The 19,526-nt window shown below is 47.9% G+C and overlaps 1 protein-coding gene across 8 annotated transcripts in view; it reads right to left on the minus strand.

The window, feature by feature from the left end:
• FARP2 (FERM, ARH/RhoGEF and pleckstrin domain protein 2) overlaps positions 1-19,526 on the minus strand; it is a 126,767-nt gene that overhangs the window by 22,201 nt on the left and 85,040 nt on the right. For all 8 annotated transcript variants that reach the window (XM_089780955.1, XM_006110623.5, XM_075937161.2 and 5 more), the window contains 4 exons: positions 18,864-19,042; positions 10,176-10,265; positions 1,471-1,604; positions 257-338 (listed from right to left, as the gene is read on the minus strand). In XM_089780955.1, coding sequence (XP_089637081.1) covers positions 257-338; positions 1,471-1,604; positions 10,176-10,265; positions 18,864-19,042 — 485 coding nt within the window. The remainder of the gene's footprint in view (positions 1-256; positions 339-1,470; positions 1,605-10,175; positions 10,266-18,863; positions 19,043-19,526) is intronic.

A 19,526-nucleotide genomic window follows, 5' to 3' on the forward strand; every position in this document is an offset into this window, starting at 1 on the left:
TGAGCAGCATTTCCCTAGAACCTGGGGCCAGCTGTTTAATTTCCTCATGTACACAACCACTTATTTTTCTAAGAAGCCAGCTCTATCTGGTGTTTGATGTAGATGGCATAAAATACAATAGCAGTAGTGTTAATTGCTGCAAATAGTCTGTTACATTTTGCTTTTAAGTGAGTTACAAATTATAGTCAATTAATTTACACATCTCTGAGCTGTCTGAAATTGCTAAAACTGGAACTAGGTAATGCAGAACTTCTACCTTGAGCATACACATGTTCCTCAGCATGATGTCTCCAATCCGTTGATAATCTCCTTTCACATGAGCATTGGATCGTCCTTCCCTGAAATAATCACGAACAACGGAATGAGAAACCACACACAGATGAGGGCCCTTGCATGGATACATGCTTTTTGGAATGTACTAAAGATGATTCAGGATAACAAAAGGAGATAAGACTACAGTTCTGCTTCTCCATCCATCTCCATATGCTTCCTAGTTCAGCTGAAATCTTGGGGTACGGGAAACAGCGACCACAAAAAAGAACGAACACACACAAGCGCACCCACCAAACTACATTAGGAAAAGAACAGAAATTCACTTCATGAGGTTGGTCTGTAAAATCCGTGACAGGATATCAGGCAAGTTTAAGTTACGTTTGTCAGTTGCTGTGGACTGTATTTGTTCACTTCCTCTGTCAGGACTCAGTTACCATAATTTTATGCAATTATTTGGCTTATGACAGAATGCTTCACAAGTGGAGGCACAACAGCCAAGTCATGAAATCCAGGGTCTACACAGAGAAAAAGTAGTTTGCTACTATAAAGAGTTAGTAAAAATATCACAATCAATTAAATCCCACAAACAGAACATAGCACAATGGACCTCTGTAGGCTAGCTGGATTCCAGGATGTTATGGCTCAGGCTACAAGAAAATATCACAAAGGTCAGTGGTTCTGTAATCCCATCTGTGAAATCATACAAGCTATCCCATGAGAAATTCATAGCTTTGCTTATGCATGCTTTATTTAAAGAAACATCTGTTTTCCACTTGGAGATACTTTAATCTGACAAAATAAAATACCCAAAAGAACACGATTATCCTTTTGTCCTTGTGTTTCTTCTCTTTCCTAGGGCCAGGAAATGGGGGGAAAATTCTGCAAAAGGCAGCAATAGGTTCTGATGCAAAAACTCATATTTGTGCAAGCTGAGTTTGTAACTATACACAACAAGAGTAATGAGGTACACTATTATATAATTTACATGTACAAATCTGTGGGACAGTGGGTACAATAACGCATGAAATTGTTGTGTTTTCAGAGTGTTACAGCTGTAGTTTTTCTCCTTCCATATTTGTCAACACCTCTTCATTTATTCCTTCTCCACACTTTCAGAAATGCAGGGATCTTCAGTCTTCGCCTGAGAATAGAGCAGACAATCCCCAAGAGCTCAAGCACAAAACTCATTATTCTTACCAGAGTGCTAGCCTCTGCTCCATCTCTTTCAGAAAACTTCGGTGAAACTCATAGATTGGGTCGATGTTAGAGAAGAGCAGAGTCATCAGGCCTTCAGGCATGGCATTCTCCTTAATGACTGCACTGCGGAACCACTGCAGGAGAAAGTATAAATAATGCTAATTTGTCAAGTTTTATTAACAGACCATCTAAATTTTAACTCCTGAGGATATGGGGAGAGAACGCAGGAGGGAAGGGACATATCTAGGAAAGAGCTCATCTAGGAGGCACAATGCAAAGAAAGTTGCAATTTCTCTCTTCACCAAGCTTAAAAAATGTGAAGCGAGTCATTTGGCTCAAGCCATAAGCTATTCCATGTTCCCATGGCAAGATGCACATAGATCGCTCTCTAACCACAGCAAATTATGTGATTCTGAAACTCTCACAACCAGTGTTGCAGAACTGCTTTTATTTCAACGCCAATGAAATGGATCTTTGGCAACGCTTGTAACAATAAATTGGGTTATTCAGCAGTTGGAGACAGTTGTTTTGTACTATATATTTTTCTTAATTATCATTAGTTCCCACTTTTCACAGGGAGGCAAGGAATGCACCTTATGTCTTTGAGGTGACAAGTATTTCAGTCATTTTTTATACAATTTCTCAGGTGAAAGAAGAGGCAGTTACTCACCTTGTGTAGGAATGACAGTTTTGTCATGTGACCCTATGGGTGCTCCACTGATCAGAGTATTTTAGAAGCAGGCATCTCCTCTGCGCACACTTGTTGCCTCACCTATCACAAGGTTAGCTAGTATGCATGGGCACTTCCTTCAGTTCCTTCCCCACTTAACTCCAAAGTAGCGGGGAGGAGCATGGGCTGTTGAGCACCCATGCAGACCCCCCTCCCCAAAGAACCATCTCTACTGCACAGCTTGAGTAATTACTTCTTTACACAAAGGGTAATGTCCCTGTGGGTGACTCCTGAACAATACCCTGCACTGGAAGCTGAGACCAGAGCTGCATCTGCCGAGGATGTTGACCCGCTGCACCCCATAGCCTTCCCAGAGATATTATTCGGATATGACGACAGCATACGTACAATATATTGATGCAAGATGAGTCATGTGAAGTCTCACTGGAAAAGTTATGATTTGCTGAATATAATTATATTTATAAGCAAGGATCATTTTTGTATCTGAAGTTCTGAATATTAGCTCTGTATGAATTAACATGTGTGTTGTGAGCAAGACACGAGAAGTCATTCTTCCGCTCTACTCTGCGCTGGTCAGGCCTCAGTTGGAGTACTGTGTCCAGTTCTGGGCACCGCATTTCAAGAAAGATGTGGAGAAATTGGAGAAGGTCCAGAGAAGAGCAACAAAAATGATGAAAGGTCTAGAGAACATGAGCTAGGAGGGAAGACTGACGGAATTGGGCTTGTTTAGTTTGGAAAAGAGAAGACAGAGAGGACAGGATAGCAGTTTTCAAGTATCTAAAAGGGTGTCACAAGTAGGAGGAAGAAAGAATGGTTACTTACCTTGTAACCGTGATACTTCGATGTGTTGCTCATGTACATTCCATGTAGATGTGCGTGCGCAGTGTACATGCATCGGAGATTTTTCCCTCGGCAGTACTTGTCAGGCTAGCAGGGAGCCCCCTGGAGTGGCGCCGGCATATCAACCAATAAGTACCCTGCTGGCCCTCCGCCCCTCAGCTCCTTCTTACTGGAACACTCCAGAGAAAGGGCGGTGGGCGGGGATTTGGAATGGGCGTGAGCAACACGTCTCGAAGAACAACAGTTACGAGGTGAGTAACCGTTCTTTCTTCTTCCAGTGATTGCTCATGTGCATTCCATGTAGGTGACTCCAAAGCAGAACCTGAGGAGGAGGGTCGGAGGCAGAAGTTACCACGGAATGAAGAACCGCCCTGCCCAGGGGGGCATCCTCTCTGGCCTGTTGCGTCAGCGCATAATGATTAGTGGTAGCATGGACCGAGGACCACGTGGCAGCCCTGCAGATGAGCAGGATCGGGACCTGTACCACAAAGGCTGTGGAGGCAGCCACAGCCCTCGGGGAGTGCGCCCTGAGGGGTGGAGCCGGAACTCCCGCCAGGGCATAGCCCTCCTTAATGAAGGTGGTAATCCAGGAGGAAATCCTCTGTGTGGAAACAGGTTGACCCCTTATGCGCCACAAAGAGTTGTGGCGATTTCCGGAATGGTTTTGTCCTACCTAAATAAAAAGCCAGGGCCCTTCTAACATCTAAAGTGTGTAAAGCCTGTTCTTTCCCTGACGTGAGAGGCTTGGGGTAAAACACTGGTAAGAAAATGTCCTGGGAGGCGTGGAAGGACGACACCACCTTGGGTAAAAAAAGCAGGGTGGGGACGGAGCCTGACCTTATGCTTGAAGAACACTGTATGGGGGGATCCGTGGTGAGCGCCCTGAGTTCAGACACCTGCCTGGCAGACGTGAGCACTACCAGAAGGGATACCTTGTAGGAGAGGTACAGGTGGGAACACGTCCCCAGTGGCTCAAACGGGGCCCCCGTGAGTTTAGAGAGGACCAGCTTGAGATGCCACTGGGGAACAGGCTGGCGGACATGTGAGTAAAGCCTGTCCATTCCCGTTAGGAACCTATTAACCATTGGGTTTGCAAACAGGGACTTCCCCTGTCCCTGGGGTGGAAGGCTGAAATAGCCGCTAAATGGACCTTAATGGAAGACGAATAAAGTTCCTGCAGCCTGAGGTCCAAAGTAGTCCAAGATCAGGGGGACTGGCACCTCCCTCGGCGACACCCCCCTTGGGAGACCCAGATGTAGAACCACTTCCACTTGGCAAGGTACATGGCTCTAGCGGAGGGTTTTCTACTGCCCAATAGGACTTTCTGAACTCGGGCCAAGCACTGAAGCTCTGCTGCCGTCAGCCATGGAGCGTCCACCCGGGTGGTGGAGTCTGCCCGAGTCCTGAGAAATCAGGTCCAGGAACAGTGGGACGACCACAGGTCTCTCGCATCACAGGCTGAGGAGCGTTGAGAACCAGTGCTGCCTGGGCCACGCAGGGACGCCTTGAACTCCCGAACCCTTAGGAGAACCTGTGAACCAGTGGGAATGGCAGGAAGGCGTACAGCACGCCCTCCGGCCAGGGAGGAGGAGAGCGTCTCCCAGAGAACCCCGTCCCTACCCCCCGAGGGAACAGAACCTCGGGCACTTTTTGTTCTGCCCCGTGGCGAACAGGTCTAGATGGGGAGAGCCCCACGCATGGAAAATAGAGCAGGCCACGTCCTGCCTTAGGGACCATTCATGCTTCGCAAAGGTCCCGCTCAGCCTGTCCGCTAGGATGTTTTGGGAGCCCGGGAGGTCCGAGGCCATCGGGTGGATATCCGCCCCGATGCAAAGATCCCAGAGGTGAATCGCCTCCTGACACAGGAGAGGAGACTGTGCCCCGCCCTGCTTATTTATATACGCCACCGCTGTCATTTTGTCTGATAGGATAAGGGTGGACTTGCCCTGAGGAAGGGAAGGAAAACCACACAAGTCAGTCGGACTGCCTGATATTGATATGCCGGGAGAGTTCGTTTGCGGACCACATACCTTCTGTGTGCAGGTCCCCAAGGTGGGCTCCCCAGCCGCTGTCCAATGCGTCCGTGACAAGACAGGTGGACCGCACTGGTATGGAAAAGGGGACCCTTGCGCAAACCTCCGCCTGATAGGTCCACCAGTCCAGCGAGAAGAGGACGGGGTTGGGGAATTGTCACCACCCTGTCCCATGAGTGGACAGTCGGATTGTGGACTCTTGCTAGCCACATTTGTAGTAGGCGCATGTGCAGTCTGGCATGTTGCATGACATAGGTGCAAGCGGCCATGAGGCCCAAGAGCCGCATACATGTCCTGGTGGTAGTCACTGAAAAGTTCTGTAGACCCCTGACAGCAGCCTCTATTACGAGGAACCAGGACCTGGGCAGTAAGGCCCTTGGCGACAGAGTCCAGGGAGGCACCCACAAATTATATTATTGGGGTTGGGGTAAGGGCTGACTTGTCCAAGTTCAGTAGGAGCCCGAGATCCTCGAAGAAGCTCCAGACTAAGACCATGTGGGCTCTCACCTGACTCGGAGTTTCCCCTCAGGAGCCAGTCCAGGTAGGGAAACACTTGAATGCCCCTTTTCCTCAGAGTGGCGGCCACGGCCACCATGCATTTGGTGAAGACCCGAGGGGACGTTGAAATGCCAAAGGGAAGGGTCGTGAATTGGTAGTGGTCTGAGCCTACCGTGAAGCGGAGGAACCTCCGATGGTGGGAGGCGATGGAAATGTGGAAGTCAGCATCTTTTAAATCAAGGGCAGCGTACCAGTCTCTGGGGGCTAACGAAGGAATTACAGAGGCCAATGTTACCATTTTGAATTTTGTTTTCGAAATGAAGGAGTTGAGAGCTCTGAGGTCCAAGATGGGACAGACCCCCCCTTTGGGACCAGGAAATAGCAGGAATAGAACCTCCTGCCCAGGAAGTCGGAAGGAACCCGCTCCACTGCCCCCAGCGTAAGGAGGTGGTAGACATCTTGTTGTAGTAGAGGCTCATGAGAGGGATCTCTGAAAAGGGACGGAGTAGGAGGTTGGGAGGTGGGGGCAAGTGGAAAGGGATTACATAACCTCTTTCCACTATCTCCAGTACCCATTGGTCTGACGTAATAAACTGCCAGGCTTGAAGGAAGCGGGATAAATGGTCCCAGAAGATAAGTGGGGAGACTGGTAGGACACCCTCAAGCGTCCCATCAAAACCCCTGATGGGGGCCCAAGGGCTTGTTGGAAGGCCCCTGGTTCTGATCCGGAGCAGGGTGGGGCCAGCGCCTATTATTCCTGCTGTTACTGCTCCTGCTTCTACGGCGAGAGAAATCGTGGCATGGAGCTTGCGGGGGCAATCTAGGAACATTCCTATTTGCAAACGAGCGCCTCTGGGTGACAGGGGTGTGCATGCCCAAGGATTTCAGGGTGGCACGTGTGTCCTTGAGACTGCGGAGCTGTTGGTCCATTTGCTCCAAAAAAAGAGAGGGACCCTCGAAAGGGAGGTCCTGTAAAGTATTTTTGAGCTCCAGGGGAACCCCAGAGCCCTGGAGCCAGGAGTTGTGGCATAGGAACACACCTGTGGTCATCACATGGGCAGCGGCATCGGCCACGTTGAGAGCCGCCTGGAGGGCTGCCCTCAGAATTGCCGTGTCCTCCTCGTGAAGGGCTTTGAACTCCGAATGAGAGTCCGCAGGGAGCAGGTCGGTGAACTTTTCCATGGGTCCAAGTGTTGAAAACGTAACGCGACAAGAGGACCTGCTGATTGGCGATCCGGTACTGAATGCCACCGGCCTTTCCTGCCCAACAAGTCAGTCTTCTTAGCCTCCCTATTCTTGGGGGTAGCGGCAGATTGCCTCTCCCTCTGGTTCATCGCTTGTACCACCAGAGAGCCTGGAGGTGGGTGGGAGAACAGGTGTTCATTGCCCTCCTGGAGAACAAAGTACCTCCTCTCATCCCGCTTATTCGTGGGAGGAATGGAGGCAGGGGTTTGCCACAAGCCTTTGGAAAAATTTGCCACCATCTTGTTAACCGGTAAGGCCACTCTGGAGGGGGGTGTCGGACTGAAGAATGTCTACCGTGGGGTCTGAATCTTCAGACACCATCTCTGCCTGGACCCCCAAACTTTGGGCCAGTTGGGGGAGAAGATCCTGGTGTACCCTAGCGTCCATGGAGAGCATGGAAGGCAGAGTCTCGATAACCCTTTCTGGGTCTCCCCTACAGGGGCCTCTGACCACACTGGGTCTTGCAAGGGCCCCGATGTTGAGGACAAGGGAGGCTGGCTCACAAGTGCCACGCTTCCCAAAGGGCCTGGGGAGGTTTGACCAGGTGGTGGCGACTGGCCTAAGTTTGGAGACCGGGTCACGGGGGTTGCTGATGGAGGGGACCTGGGGCCCAAAATGACCGAGGTCAGACTGGATGGGTCTGCACCCAAGCTCTGGTGATATGCCCAGGGTGTCCAGAATGGCCACTGGTCCAATCTGTTGCAACATTGGCACCAGGACCGGCTGTGGCGCTGGGACCTTGAGCCCCTAAACGACCAAGCGGACTCCACCTCGGAGTCAGACAAGTACTCAGAGGCGGACCAGGGTGGGCCTGACACAGGCGCCAAAGATACTGCTGCGTGCCTGGCCATGGACTCGAGTTTACCACGGTGCCGGGGAGGAGGCGGCGGCATGGCGGTGCAGGAGCCCTGTGCAGAAGTAGGTACCGCCAGGGCTGGAGCCGAGGGCAGAGTCGAGCGTTGGTACCCCACCAAGCCTGTTGCTGCATCCCTGGAGGTCGCCAGTGCCGGGGCGACAGTTACTGGCGCCGCGAACAGTTCCGGTGGAGCAGGGTGAGTCGAGCGGTGATCCCTGGCCTCTGGTGCCAAGTCCTCGAAGGAGGCCGGTGCCGACCCGCCCCATGACGTCTGGAGGGGATTGGAGTGGGAGAAGAAGGAGGAGGAGAGGGAGACGAGTCTATGAGGACCCTCGCTGCCTCAAGGGCCTCCGGGGTGGAGGGCTTGGGAAAGTCCCCCAGAAGGCTGGGTTCCCTGTGCTGGGATGAATGTCTGCCCGATCGAGATGGCCCAGGCTCCGGACTCGTGGGCGCCACGTGCCGCGCTGGAGGGTGCACGCTTCGGTGGGGACCTGCCCCTGACAGGCCGTCTCTTCTGAGGTGCCGGGGACTGGGACCGCTGCCAGGGCCTACGCGGTGCCCGGGAGACGCGCTGCACTGACGTGTCCCGCACCGACACCAGTGTGCTCTGGGAGGCCGGTGCCGCATCCGACGCCAGTGCTGGCCCGAGGGCCACCTCTATCAGGATGACCTTGGTACGCGCTTGGTGCGGCTTTTGAAAGTTTTGCAGATTTTGCAGGCTTCTGCAAGATGAGCCTCCCCCAAGCACTTTAGGCAAGCCAATTGCAGATCGCCACAGGGCATGGGCCTGTGACACTTCTTGCAGGGCTTGAACGCTTGTGGTGCACATGGTGCTCCGCAGCAGGGAACAAACAAAAAGCAACAAAAGAGTCAAACTTCAATTGCAGCTTCTTAGCCAGCGATTAACTGGAAACAAAGGCAATGATCGCTTAGTGAGAGCTGAAGGTTGCTCCAACGACCATCACGGCGGTAAGAAGGAACTGAGTGGGGGAAGGGGCCAGCAGGGGTATATATTGGTCAATATGCCAGCGCCACTCCAGGGGGCTCCCTGCTGGCCCGACCGGTACTGCTGAGGGAAAAATCTCTGACGACGCATGTACGCTGTGTGCACATCTACATGGAATGTCCATGAGCAATCACTCAAAGAAGAAAAATGGTTCTCCTTGGCCTCTGAGGACAGAACGAGAAGCAATGGGCTTAAACTGCAGCCAGAGACGTTTAGATTGGACATTAGGAAACACTTCCTGCCTGTCAGGGTGGTCAAACACTGGAATCAATAGCCTGGGGAGAGAATCTCCATCACCTGAGATATTTAAGAGCAGGTTAGACAGACACCTGTTAGGGATGGTTTAGATGGGGCGGAGGTCTGGACTTGATCTACCAAGGTCCCTTCCACTTCTAGGATGCTACGACAGGGCAGAAGCAGAGCTGGGGCAGTGTTTGAGGGAAGGGGTAGAGTGGGGGCAGGGTACTGGGGAGTTGCCCAGGCCTCACGCCCTGCTTTTAAGTAAGGGCTGCTATGACTTTATAAAGACATACAATCAGTCGGGCCCCATAATGCCGATGTGCATCTTGGGATGTCAGTGTTTTTCCACTGCGCTTTTGCATATGGTGGGAATCACGCTTTGAAACAAAGGGTTCCTACTCTATGCAAAAGCTCTATAAGACAGGGATTGATGCAATCCACGATTCCTCACTCCCGAGGAAACACCTGAGGAACAAAGAATGAACTGGGGGAAGTGTTTGACCTGGACTAAGGAGATTTCGAGCCTGTGCATAAAATACCAGGGGATTCCAAGCTGTAAAGCAAGCACAGAATCTGCAGCCTGCTTGTATCACTTGTTTAACATCTGCTCAGAATACTAACTTTAGGATGAAATTTGTTACTTGTACATAATCTGCTTTGATGGGTTTGCTATCACTTAAAATCTCTCACGTAGTTAAACTTGTTTTGTGCTACGTAAACCAGACCCACTTCCTCAGATCAAATAATGGAAGAAAATAGTCACAACCATATATACCAAAGGATACAATTAAAAAAATGAACACATATGAAAAGGACAAATCACATTTCAGAACAGGAGGGGGATGCGGGGGGGGGGGGGGAGGAAGGAAGGTAAGTGTCTGTGAATTGATGATATTAGAGGTGGGGAAAGTTAGATGTCTGTGAGATTTCTGTCTGTTAGTTTTACTAACACTATTCCCCATTGAGCTATTAGAAAGACTAGCTATGCACACTGCTATTTTTAAAGGTCTGGCGAGTGACACACACTGCCCCTGAGCTCAGTGGAGGACGGCTGAGAAGGAACTGGAGGTTTCAGGTTATGTGCACCAACGGCACTGTGAAATGCCAACTGCACACGTGACCTGGGCAGACACTGCTCCCAAACCTCTCCAATGGATGGCACCAGGATGTCAGACACTGGACATGGAGCACTACAAGGACACACAGCTCGAAGAAGTATTTCTACTTTTCCCCAAGTTAATGGTTAAAAACCTAGTCCAAGGAAGAAGAATATTGAAGAAAGTTTAATTCTCTTACTACTGTAATGACTTCTAGGTCTTTCACGTACGTCCGTTCAGTAGCAAGAATCTCCTTTGCTACAAAATACGCCTTGTCTGCTGGATATCGCTGAAAGAAAAGAAAACTGCCATTTAGAATTAAACACTGCATGACGAACTCGCTTTCAACTAGCTCCTGTATCACTATGGGGGGAGTTCAAGCAGTGTTACTCTGGCTAAACTGTTGCCTCCTGCTGCAAAACACAAACATTGGATTTGTTGTAAATTATTTTGAGTCTAAAAGAAACCTCTAAACTAAATTAGGTAACAAAACTGCCGTACATTTATTTACATGGCACTTTTCATTCTACAATCTCAGAGCAGTTCACAGAAGTGGGTAAGTTACTATCCCAGCTCTGACAATCTGTAAAGGATTCTGAAACAAATTTAAGCAGGACCTGTGTTTCCAATTAAGGCTAAGATGTCGTCATGGAGGCCACAGAGGTCACAGACCCTGCAACTTCCAGTGACCTCCGTGACACTGGGGACCCCACTGCTGACCAGCAGCTGCCGATTGCGGGGCACCCCACAGCAGCCCAGCCTCCGTGAATGGCAGGGAACACTCCTACAGCTGCCAAGTAGCTGCGGGTGTCGTGAACCCCTTCAATTGACTGGCCACCAGCAACCTCTGAGCAGGCTAGCTGCCACTGCTGGCAGGAGTCCCCCTGGAAGTGGGACCCCTTGCAGATCCCAGCCAGCAGTGGCAAAGGGACCCTGACAGCACCCCAGCCTCTGCTGCTGGCAAAGGCCCCCCCCAACCCCATTACCTCCAGCCCTGCATGGTGGCCACTCTCAGCCACTGAGCAATGGGGTCCCTACAGCTCTCAGGTGCTGGGGGTCAGAGAGCAGGGTGCTCCACTCTCCTCCCCTCCCACTTTGTCAGAGATGTGTTCAGTAAACATTAAGGTCAGGTCACAGTTTCGGTGAATTTGTATTTATTGCCCATGACCTGTCCCTGACTTTTACTAAAAATATGCCCCAAAAAATGGTTTCCTTATTTCTAATACAGCAGCATCAGTGTTTTGGCACTTTCAGAATCACTCTGCTTTCATCTACTCAAAGGTAACACTAATTATCTAACCTTAAAAACCAACCAATGGCCTGGTAGCACTTTATAGACTAACAAAACATGTAGACGGGATCAAGAGCTTTCGTGGGCACAGCCCACTTCTTCACAACAAGCAAGCTGTCTGTGGTTGCCATGGGTTGACTATGGCAGTACAGCGCTCCATCAACATGCAGACACAGGGTTAAGAAGCAGATGCTAGATCCCAAGCCTTTCTTGGAACAAATGTTATTAAAATTAAAAAGCCAACCATCAGGAAAGAAAATGCACTGTATCCCCAGGCTGAGCAGATGAGGTGCCAAGGGACAGCTGAGGGGGGGGGGGGGGTTGCAAGAGTTTATAAGGGAAACTGGGCCCTATGTAATACCAGTTGGAAAAGGCAGTGAATTCTTACTTACGCAGAGTTTACTTCAGTTTTATCAGGACCATTTATCCAGTGTAAAACCCCCCTGAAACAATCCCTTTCTTCCACTATATTTGGAGTCAGCTTCTCCCAAACCCCAAACTCTATTTTGAAGAGAGAGAGGGGAATGTACATCAGAGCAGAAGGAAGAAAATGATGAAAATGGATTTCTGTGGTTGCAACAAATCACAAGTTGGCTTAAACACATATATTATTTAAAAATTCTTAAATAATATTGAGGGGTCTGATCACATTTCAATTTAAGAAACCACTTTGTCCTTAACTCACCCTGCCTGTGCGCCCAAGAGCCTCAGTCTATGTAAACGAGTACAGTTCCAGTGAAATGAATGGAACTACGCTACTTTATGTCATCTGAGAATCTATTTATCTTTTGGTTCCTCTTCACGGTACTAGAGCTTTACAAATTAGTCCCTCTCCCCCTCCTTTTTTTACATATGTACCAACTAAAAGAAGAAAGGTTCCTTTTACTTAAAAACAAACACCTGCATTATTTCAGGCAACCCCACTTCAACTAATGCTACAGGTATAAAGTATCAAGGGGCACTAAATCTTCAGGGAATCTTGGTTACTAAAATCATGGCACCAGAAAAGCCTACAAATTCCACCCTGTACTGTACATCACGTAGCCTCACTACTCTCCTGCTGTACTGCAGGCAAGCACAAGGAGCACAGAAAAGACCATGTGGGTGCAACAGAAGTAAACACTTAACTGGCTACAGCTACAGCCCTTCCAACCATATGGCAATGACAAGTGCACCACAGACTCGGAGGTCTTGTCTCCTGCCGTTAGAGCCCTGCGTGGATACAAATATCTACCACAGACAGAAACTAGTATCCGCAGGGCTCTACTCCCAGGAGATGCTGTGGCCAGAGGAGAGGAGTGTGGTGCGCCACTCTCAGGAACCAGCGCTCCCTACTGGCAGCTCCTCCCAGCTGTGCAACTCTACTGCCCCGAGGGACTGCATGAGCCCAGCCAGGAGATACAGATCGGGCTGGGACTGGAAGTGGCACTATTCCCACATTGGAGCCGGTGGTTTGTTCAATGCAGAAGGCATACCTCTGGCCACGAATGACTCTGGCGCCAATGAGGTTGGGGCCAGTGCCACCATTGTTGCCGACGTTAGCAACTGGAAACACTGCTTGACTCTGCACAGAGGAACGAAGGTCACCAAAACCACAGATGGTGCCTTAGAGCAGGACCCGTGGCTTCTGTTGTAGTAAAACTGTATATTTTAGTTTTGGGTATAAGACTGTAAGTACGATGCATAATGATCTGATGTATAATGACTTGCGTATAAGTTCTGTCTGCTTCTATTGCACTCTGTCTCTCACAATCAGATAATAGCAACAGAGAAGTAGCCATGTTCGTTTTTCCTTTTGTTTTAGCAAGATCAGACTATGTAGCACTTTAAAGACTAACAAGATGGTTTAATAGGTGATGAGCTTAGTGGGCCAGACCCACTTCCTCAGATCATTTTCTGGAAGAGAATTGGCATGACCATATATACCAAAGGAATACAATGAAAAAAGTGAACACACTATTAAACTGACAAATCAGATTTAGTACAGAAGATTGGGTGAGGGAGAGGGAGGGTTATTATAATGTTACTGTAAGGCCTTGCTTCCTATTAGCATTACAAATTAAGCTGTACTCCTTTGTCTGCACTGTAAATTAAGTTGTGTCTTCTAGTAACTAGTGATACAGATGCAGCCGTGTTAGTCTGGTCTAGCTAAAACAAAAGACAGGACTATGTAGCACTTTAAAGACTAACAAGATGGTTTATTACGTGATGAACTTTCGTGGGCCAGACCCACTTCTTCAGATCAATTTGTGGAAGAAAATTGGCACGACCATATATACCAAAGGGATACAATAAAAAAAAGTGAACACATAAAATTGACAAATCAAATTTTAGAACAGAGTGGGGGTGAGCAGGGGGAAGGTTAGTGTCTGTGAGGTAATGACATTAGGGGTGATAATTGGGGAAGCTATCTAGCTTCACGAGGCATAAGGGATCGGTCGGCAAAGGCTTTCCCAGCCGACAGATCCGCATCTAGACTGCCACGCTGTGCCAGATCAGCTCATCGTCAGCACAGCGCGGCGGCCATGTTTATTTTAATGAAGTGGGGATTATTTAAATCCCAGCTTCTTTGCCTATGCCAGGTAAACTAGTTTACATGGCTCCGTCAATGAAGCCATGTAGTCTAGACATACCCCAAGAGAGGAGAAACTGCTTTTGTAGTTGGCTAGCCATTCACAGTCTTGGTTTAATCCTAAAATGATAATATCAAACTTGCAGATGAATTGTAGCTCTACAGTTTTTCTTTGAAGTCTGGTCTTGAATTTTTGTTGTTGCAGGATGGCTACTTTTAAATCTGCTACTGTGTGTCCAGGGAGATTGAAGTGTCCCCTACAGGTTTTTGTGTATTGCCATTCCTGAGATCTGATTTGTGTCCATTTATTCTTTTACATAGGGACTGGCCAGTTTGGCTGATGTATATGGCAGAGGGGCACTGCTGGCACGGGTGCATATATTACATTGGTAGATGTGCAGGTGAATAAGCCCATGATGGTATAGCTGATCTGGTTAGGTCCTGTGATGGTGTAGATATGTGGGTAGAGTTGGCACCGAGGTTTGTTGCAGGGATTTGTTCCAGAGTTAGAGTTATTTGCACTGTAGTGTCCAGGAAGTGGATCTCTTGTGTAGACTGGTCCAGGCTAAGGTTGATGATGGGGTGGAAATTGTTGAAATCACGGTGAAATTCTTCCAGAGCCGCCTCCTTCCCGTGGGTCCAGATGAAGGTGTCATCAATGTAGCGTACATAGAGGGGCGTTAGTGGATGAGAGCTGAGGAAGTGCTGTTCCAGGTCAGCCATAACTATGTTGGCATATTGTGGGGCCAGCCGGGTGTCCATAGTGATGCCACTGGGCTGGAGGTATAAATTGTCCCCAAATCTGAAATAGTTGTGTGGGGATAAAGTCATAGAGCTCAGCCACCAGTTGTGCTGTGGCATCGTCAGGGATACTGTTCCTGACAGCTTGTATTCCACCTGTGTGGGATGTTGGTGGCTAGGATGGTGTTTTCTGGAAGATCACCAATGCATTGTAGTTTTCTCAGGAAGTCCGTGGTGTCTCAGAGATAGCTAGGGGTGCTGGTGGCATAGGGTCTGAGTAGAGAGTCCACATATCCAGACAGTCCTGCAGTGAGAGTGCCAATGCCTGAGATGATGGGGTGTCCAGGATTTCCAGGTTTATGGATCTTGGGTAGTAGATAAAATAACCCTGGTCAGGGCTCTAGTGGTGTGTCTGAAGAATTGTTCCTGTGCTTGTGTAGGGAGTGTCTTGAGCAGACGGTGCAGTTTCGTAGGGTATTCCGCAGTGGGATCTGAGGAAAGTGACCTGTAGAATGTGGTATTGGAGAGTTGTCTGGCAGCCTCCTTTTGGAAGTCTGACTTTCACGATAACAGCACCTCCTTTGTCAGCCTCTTTGATTATGATGTCCAAGTTGTTTCTGAGGCTGTGGATGGCATTGCATTCCGCACGGCTGAGATTATGGGGCAAGTGATGCTGTTTGTAGCATCCTAGTTGGGAGACAAGAATGGTATTGTGAGGTGCCTCAAGTGCTGCACCATATGGAAAGCCCCCACCATGGACAGTGGCCCAGAGGACCCCAGCAATTGTGGTTGGCTTGAACTCAACTCATTTAAGCAGGAGTTGATGCAGATTTGGGGCAAGCTCCAGTGTTGTGGCCCAAATGCGGTGCCATTACCAGCTGTTCTCCCAACTTCGCCAGAGGGGATTCTTCCCTATCTCTTTTCCTTCTCTGAGCTGGTGACTGGGATTGGTGCCAAGGGCTGGCATAACTGCACCAAGTAGTGAGACCAAGACGGTCCATGCCCGGGTCTCTCTTCAGTGCCGTCTCTCGATATCAGTGCTGGGGCACTCCTAATCAATGAGGAAGCAGTAGGCACTGCATCTCTGGTGCTGGGGTCAGATTGCGGCCAAAGGCCTACCTCCATAAGTAGGATTTTAAGCTGCTGCTGCGCTCTGATTGCTCTTGGTCACAATTCCTGATAGATCTTGCAGCAGCCCTTTGATGACCCTCGCCCAGGCACTTGAGGCAGGAGACAAGAGGAGCACTCTTTGGCATGCACTTGGTGCACCACTGGCAGGTCTTGAAGCCCGGGCAACGAGTCACGACCTGGGGAACAATCTGAACAGAACCGGAAGGGAGGAACCTCTCTAATGAATGTAAAACTACCTAGCGCCAAACTAACAGGTAACTAATTACCAAGTACGAACACAGCTCGCTATATGCAAGGGTTGAAGATATATGCTTATGCAAGGCAAGAGATGAGCACAGAAATTTCCAGCTACTGTCATTGGCAATAAGAAGGACTTGAAGAGGGAGTGGGTTGGCAGGGTCTTATATACAGTGTCATGAGGGCACCGCTTTGCCTTAGCATTACAGTTAGCTGCTAGGGGAAAATCTGGCGCATGCACACACCTGACTGGAATGGACATGAACAAGCACTTGAACTGGGTTTGTTTAGTTTGGAAAACAAAAGACTGAGGGAACATGACAGCAGTTTTCAAGTATCTAAAAGGGTATCACAAGGAGGAGGGAGAAAAACTGTTCTCCTTGGCCTCTAGTGACAGGACAAGAAGCAATGGGCTTAAACTGCAGCAAGGGAGGTTTAGGTTGGACATTAGGAAAAACTTCCTACCAGTCAGGGTGGTTAAACACTGGAATAAACTGCCCAGGGAGGTTATGGAATCTCCACAATTGGAGATATTTAAGAGCAGGTGAGACACACACCTGTCAGGGATGATCTAGATTTTTCTTGGTCTTGCCGTGAGGGTAAGGGACTGGACTTGCTGACCTCTCAAGGTCTCTTCCAGTTCTATAACAGTTATTTACCTTTAAATCTTTTGCATTTCCCAAGTGTTCTCTCTCTCTCTCGCTCTCTTTCCATGGTACCATCTCTTTCATTTTCACCTTACAATTTCCGTGACCTTCCAAATGATTCCCTGCTGAAATTCAGGGCCCTTAATTTTTCTTTTTTTGGTCTCACATTAGTCTCAGTAGTTGACCCATTCTGCTAGCCAGAAAACGCTTTTCCAAGTTACTTTGAGAGCACTAGTAGGCCTTCTCCCAGCTGATTTTTCTCTGGATTATCTAAAGACAACAGCAGCTTCTCAGAGGTCCTGACCATGTATGTGGTTTACCAGTACTTTGCATGAAAAATTTTATTTAGAAGCTTGTTTCTAGTTAGGAAATGAAAATCCTTGCACAATGCATTTACAATTTTCTGCTTATTGCTCACTGCTCCTGTTGGACAGCATAATACGCAGCTATACACGTCTTCTGATAGAAAATATCACTTCTTCAGAAGCACTGGAAAGAGATACGGGAAGTAAAGTGTAGAAGTTTAACTGTCAAACACCTTTGCCACTGCTCAGACTCTGCGATAGCAAAATATCAATTAATCCTAGAAAAAAAATGCAAAGTCTCCCTGAGGAAAAAAATTTTGCAGTCTCAGTCCAAAGGAAACATCCCAGCATCTAACCCAGGAGACACCAAGGCAAGTAATACACCATTTCATGCATTACTGAATGCTCCAGCGTCTGATGCACTCAACCTAGCACCTCAATACCCCCAAACCACCACTGATGTAGTAGTGCTTACTGACACCATAAAAGCAGGTCCCTATGCAAAGTGAGGCAAGTGAGCCAGGAACAAGGGAGCCATGAGATGGCTTAAGGTCATGCCAGGTGCTGCATACCGTAAGCACTGACAGACTCTCTCTAACTTTCTAGCTGAGTTTTTTATCTGGATCCCAATCCTGCAAAACCAGTGCTTGTTTGAAAGGTAACTCTGCCCCCACTGGCATGCTTAATTTCTGGCTCCAAAGTAGGAATGTGAATGGTTAATTGGGAAGCATCACCCTTACTGGGTGATGCTAACCGCTTATGATTAATTGGTGACCCAGCTGAGGAAACTAAAGCTTTAGAAAGCTGAGAAGTTGACCACACTTAAAATCAATTTGTAACAAAAATTCACCCCAGGGCTTAAAACCTTTTATGAGTCTCAAACTAAATGGAATGCAAATTGCTGAGATAGTACTTTGAAAAATGAGGTGTGTGTGACACAAATGAAAAAGACCTAATGCCACTACATTATGCATACACATACACCCTCCACCCCCCAATTTTTCATTGTTTTCTTTTATATATGCTTCAGAGGGGTAGCTGAGTTAGTCTGTAACAGGAAAAACTTAGAAAACCCCACAACAAATAGTCTAGTAGCACCTTAAAAACTAACAAAACACGTAGATGGTATGACGAGCTTTCATGGGCACAGCCCACTTCTTCAGATAACAGGAGTGTTATAGAAGACATCTAACACTCCTGTCATCTGAAGCAGCGGACTGTGCCCATGAAAGCTCATGATACCATCTACATGTTTTGTTAGTGTTTAAGACTAGTAGACTATTTGTTGTGTTTTATGTTTTTCCTTTTATATATGATGTGCCTGACAAAACTTGAGTGCAGCTCAATATTTATAAAGACATAAAACAAAGTAATTGTTATCTAAAACAGTACAAAAACCATCCCATTCACCATCTCTCAAAAACAACAGAAAGCTCCCCACTCTACCTTCACCAGCTGATAACGCCTAAGTAGATTTTGCTACCTGCCCTGTAAGTTGACAGGTAGCTCTGTGGCCCTGTCCACCTTGGGATATTAAATCAGGTTAGAACAACATTTTAACTAACATGACGGTAAGCACTCAGTGTAGACAAGGATTAGCCAATCAGTTGACAATATTAAATACAACTTGGCATGACAAGGACTATGTTGTGTTTAACACGTTAAATAACGCGCACACACACGACTCCCATAACCACAGTATCCTAGCACGAGGTTCTAATGTAAGAGACTCCAGAACCCAAGGCTCAACATACTTCCACTCAATTTGCATTGTAGGAACTCGTAGTAGGGCAGAGTGGCCGCTCACTGACCCAGAGGGGAAGGAACCCGACTCAGAGCCCTCGTAGGCTACAGAGCTGCAAACATTACGTTTGTATTAGCATGAAGAATACACAGCAAATTGCATCCAAATCCACACTAAATCAATACACATGCTACACTCACTGTACAGCTATTGCCTTACCTTGCGTTTTACTTCCTCTTCCTCTTCCACCCGGGAACTGCCAGCATCACTCAGGACAGGACTCAGAAGAGGAGATGAACCCTGGTCAGCTGGGTTCAAGTTTACCTGAAATGTGGGGTTCAAGCTCTGTGGATTCTTCAGGGTGAAGGAAGAAAGCTGAGGGTGGATCATTGAGAGGCCTAGAATTGGAGCAGGAAGGGATAATGGATTGGAAAATGAGAAAATATATGTTATGAGAAAGGTTTATCTAAAAAAGCCCACTTGTCTACAGTGTAAACATTATTGCTCAATAACTGTAGTCTTACATTACTTCAAAAGAGAAAACGGCACACAAATGTTTTAAAGCAGAGTGAAATCTCTTGGAATAACTGAGTGATCCATCTATACATTTGAGCTATTAGCTGGAATTAAATATAGTTTGAGCTACTGAACAGAAACTGGAGAGAGACTAATAAAATGGCTTAGTTCCCCCTTATTTGTGTTAAATAGTGCTCACTACAGATTACTTTTATAGAAGGGTTGTTTTACATTTTGCTTTTCTAAAATTAGAATTCTCTTTGGCCTCAGAGAGAAGCTACAACATGCTACTGCAGTAATATTCCTTCAGAAAACATTCACATGTATAGAAAGCAGGGAGGGAAGGAACGAATGGACATTTTCTCA

This window comes from Pelodiscus sinensis, chromosome 10, assembly GCF_052426305.1.
Source record: "Pelodiscus sinensis isolate ZL-2025 chromosome 10, ASM5242630v1, whole genome shotgun sequence".
NCBI lineage: Eukaryota > Metazoa > Chordata > Testudines > Trionychidae > Pelodiscus > Pelodiscus sinensis.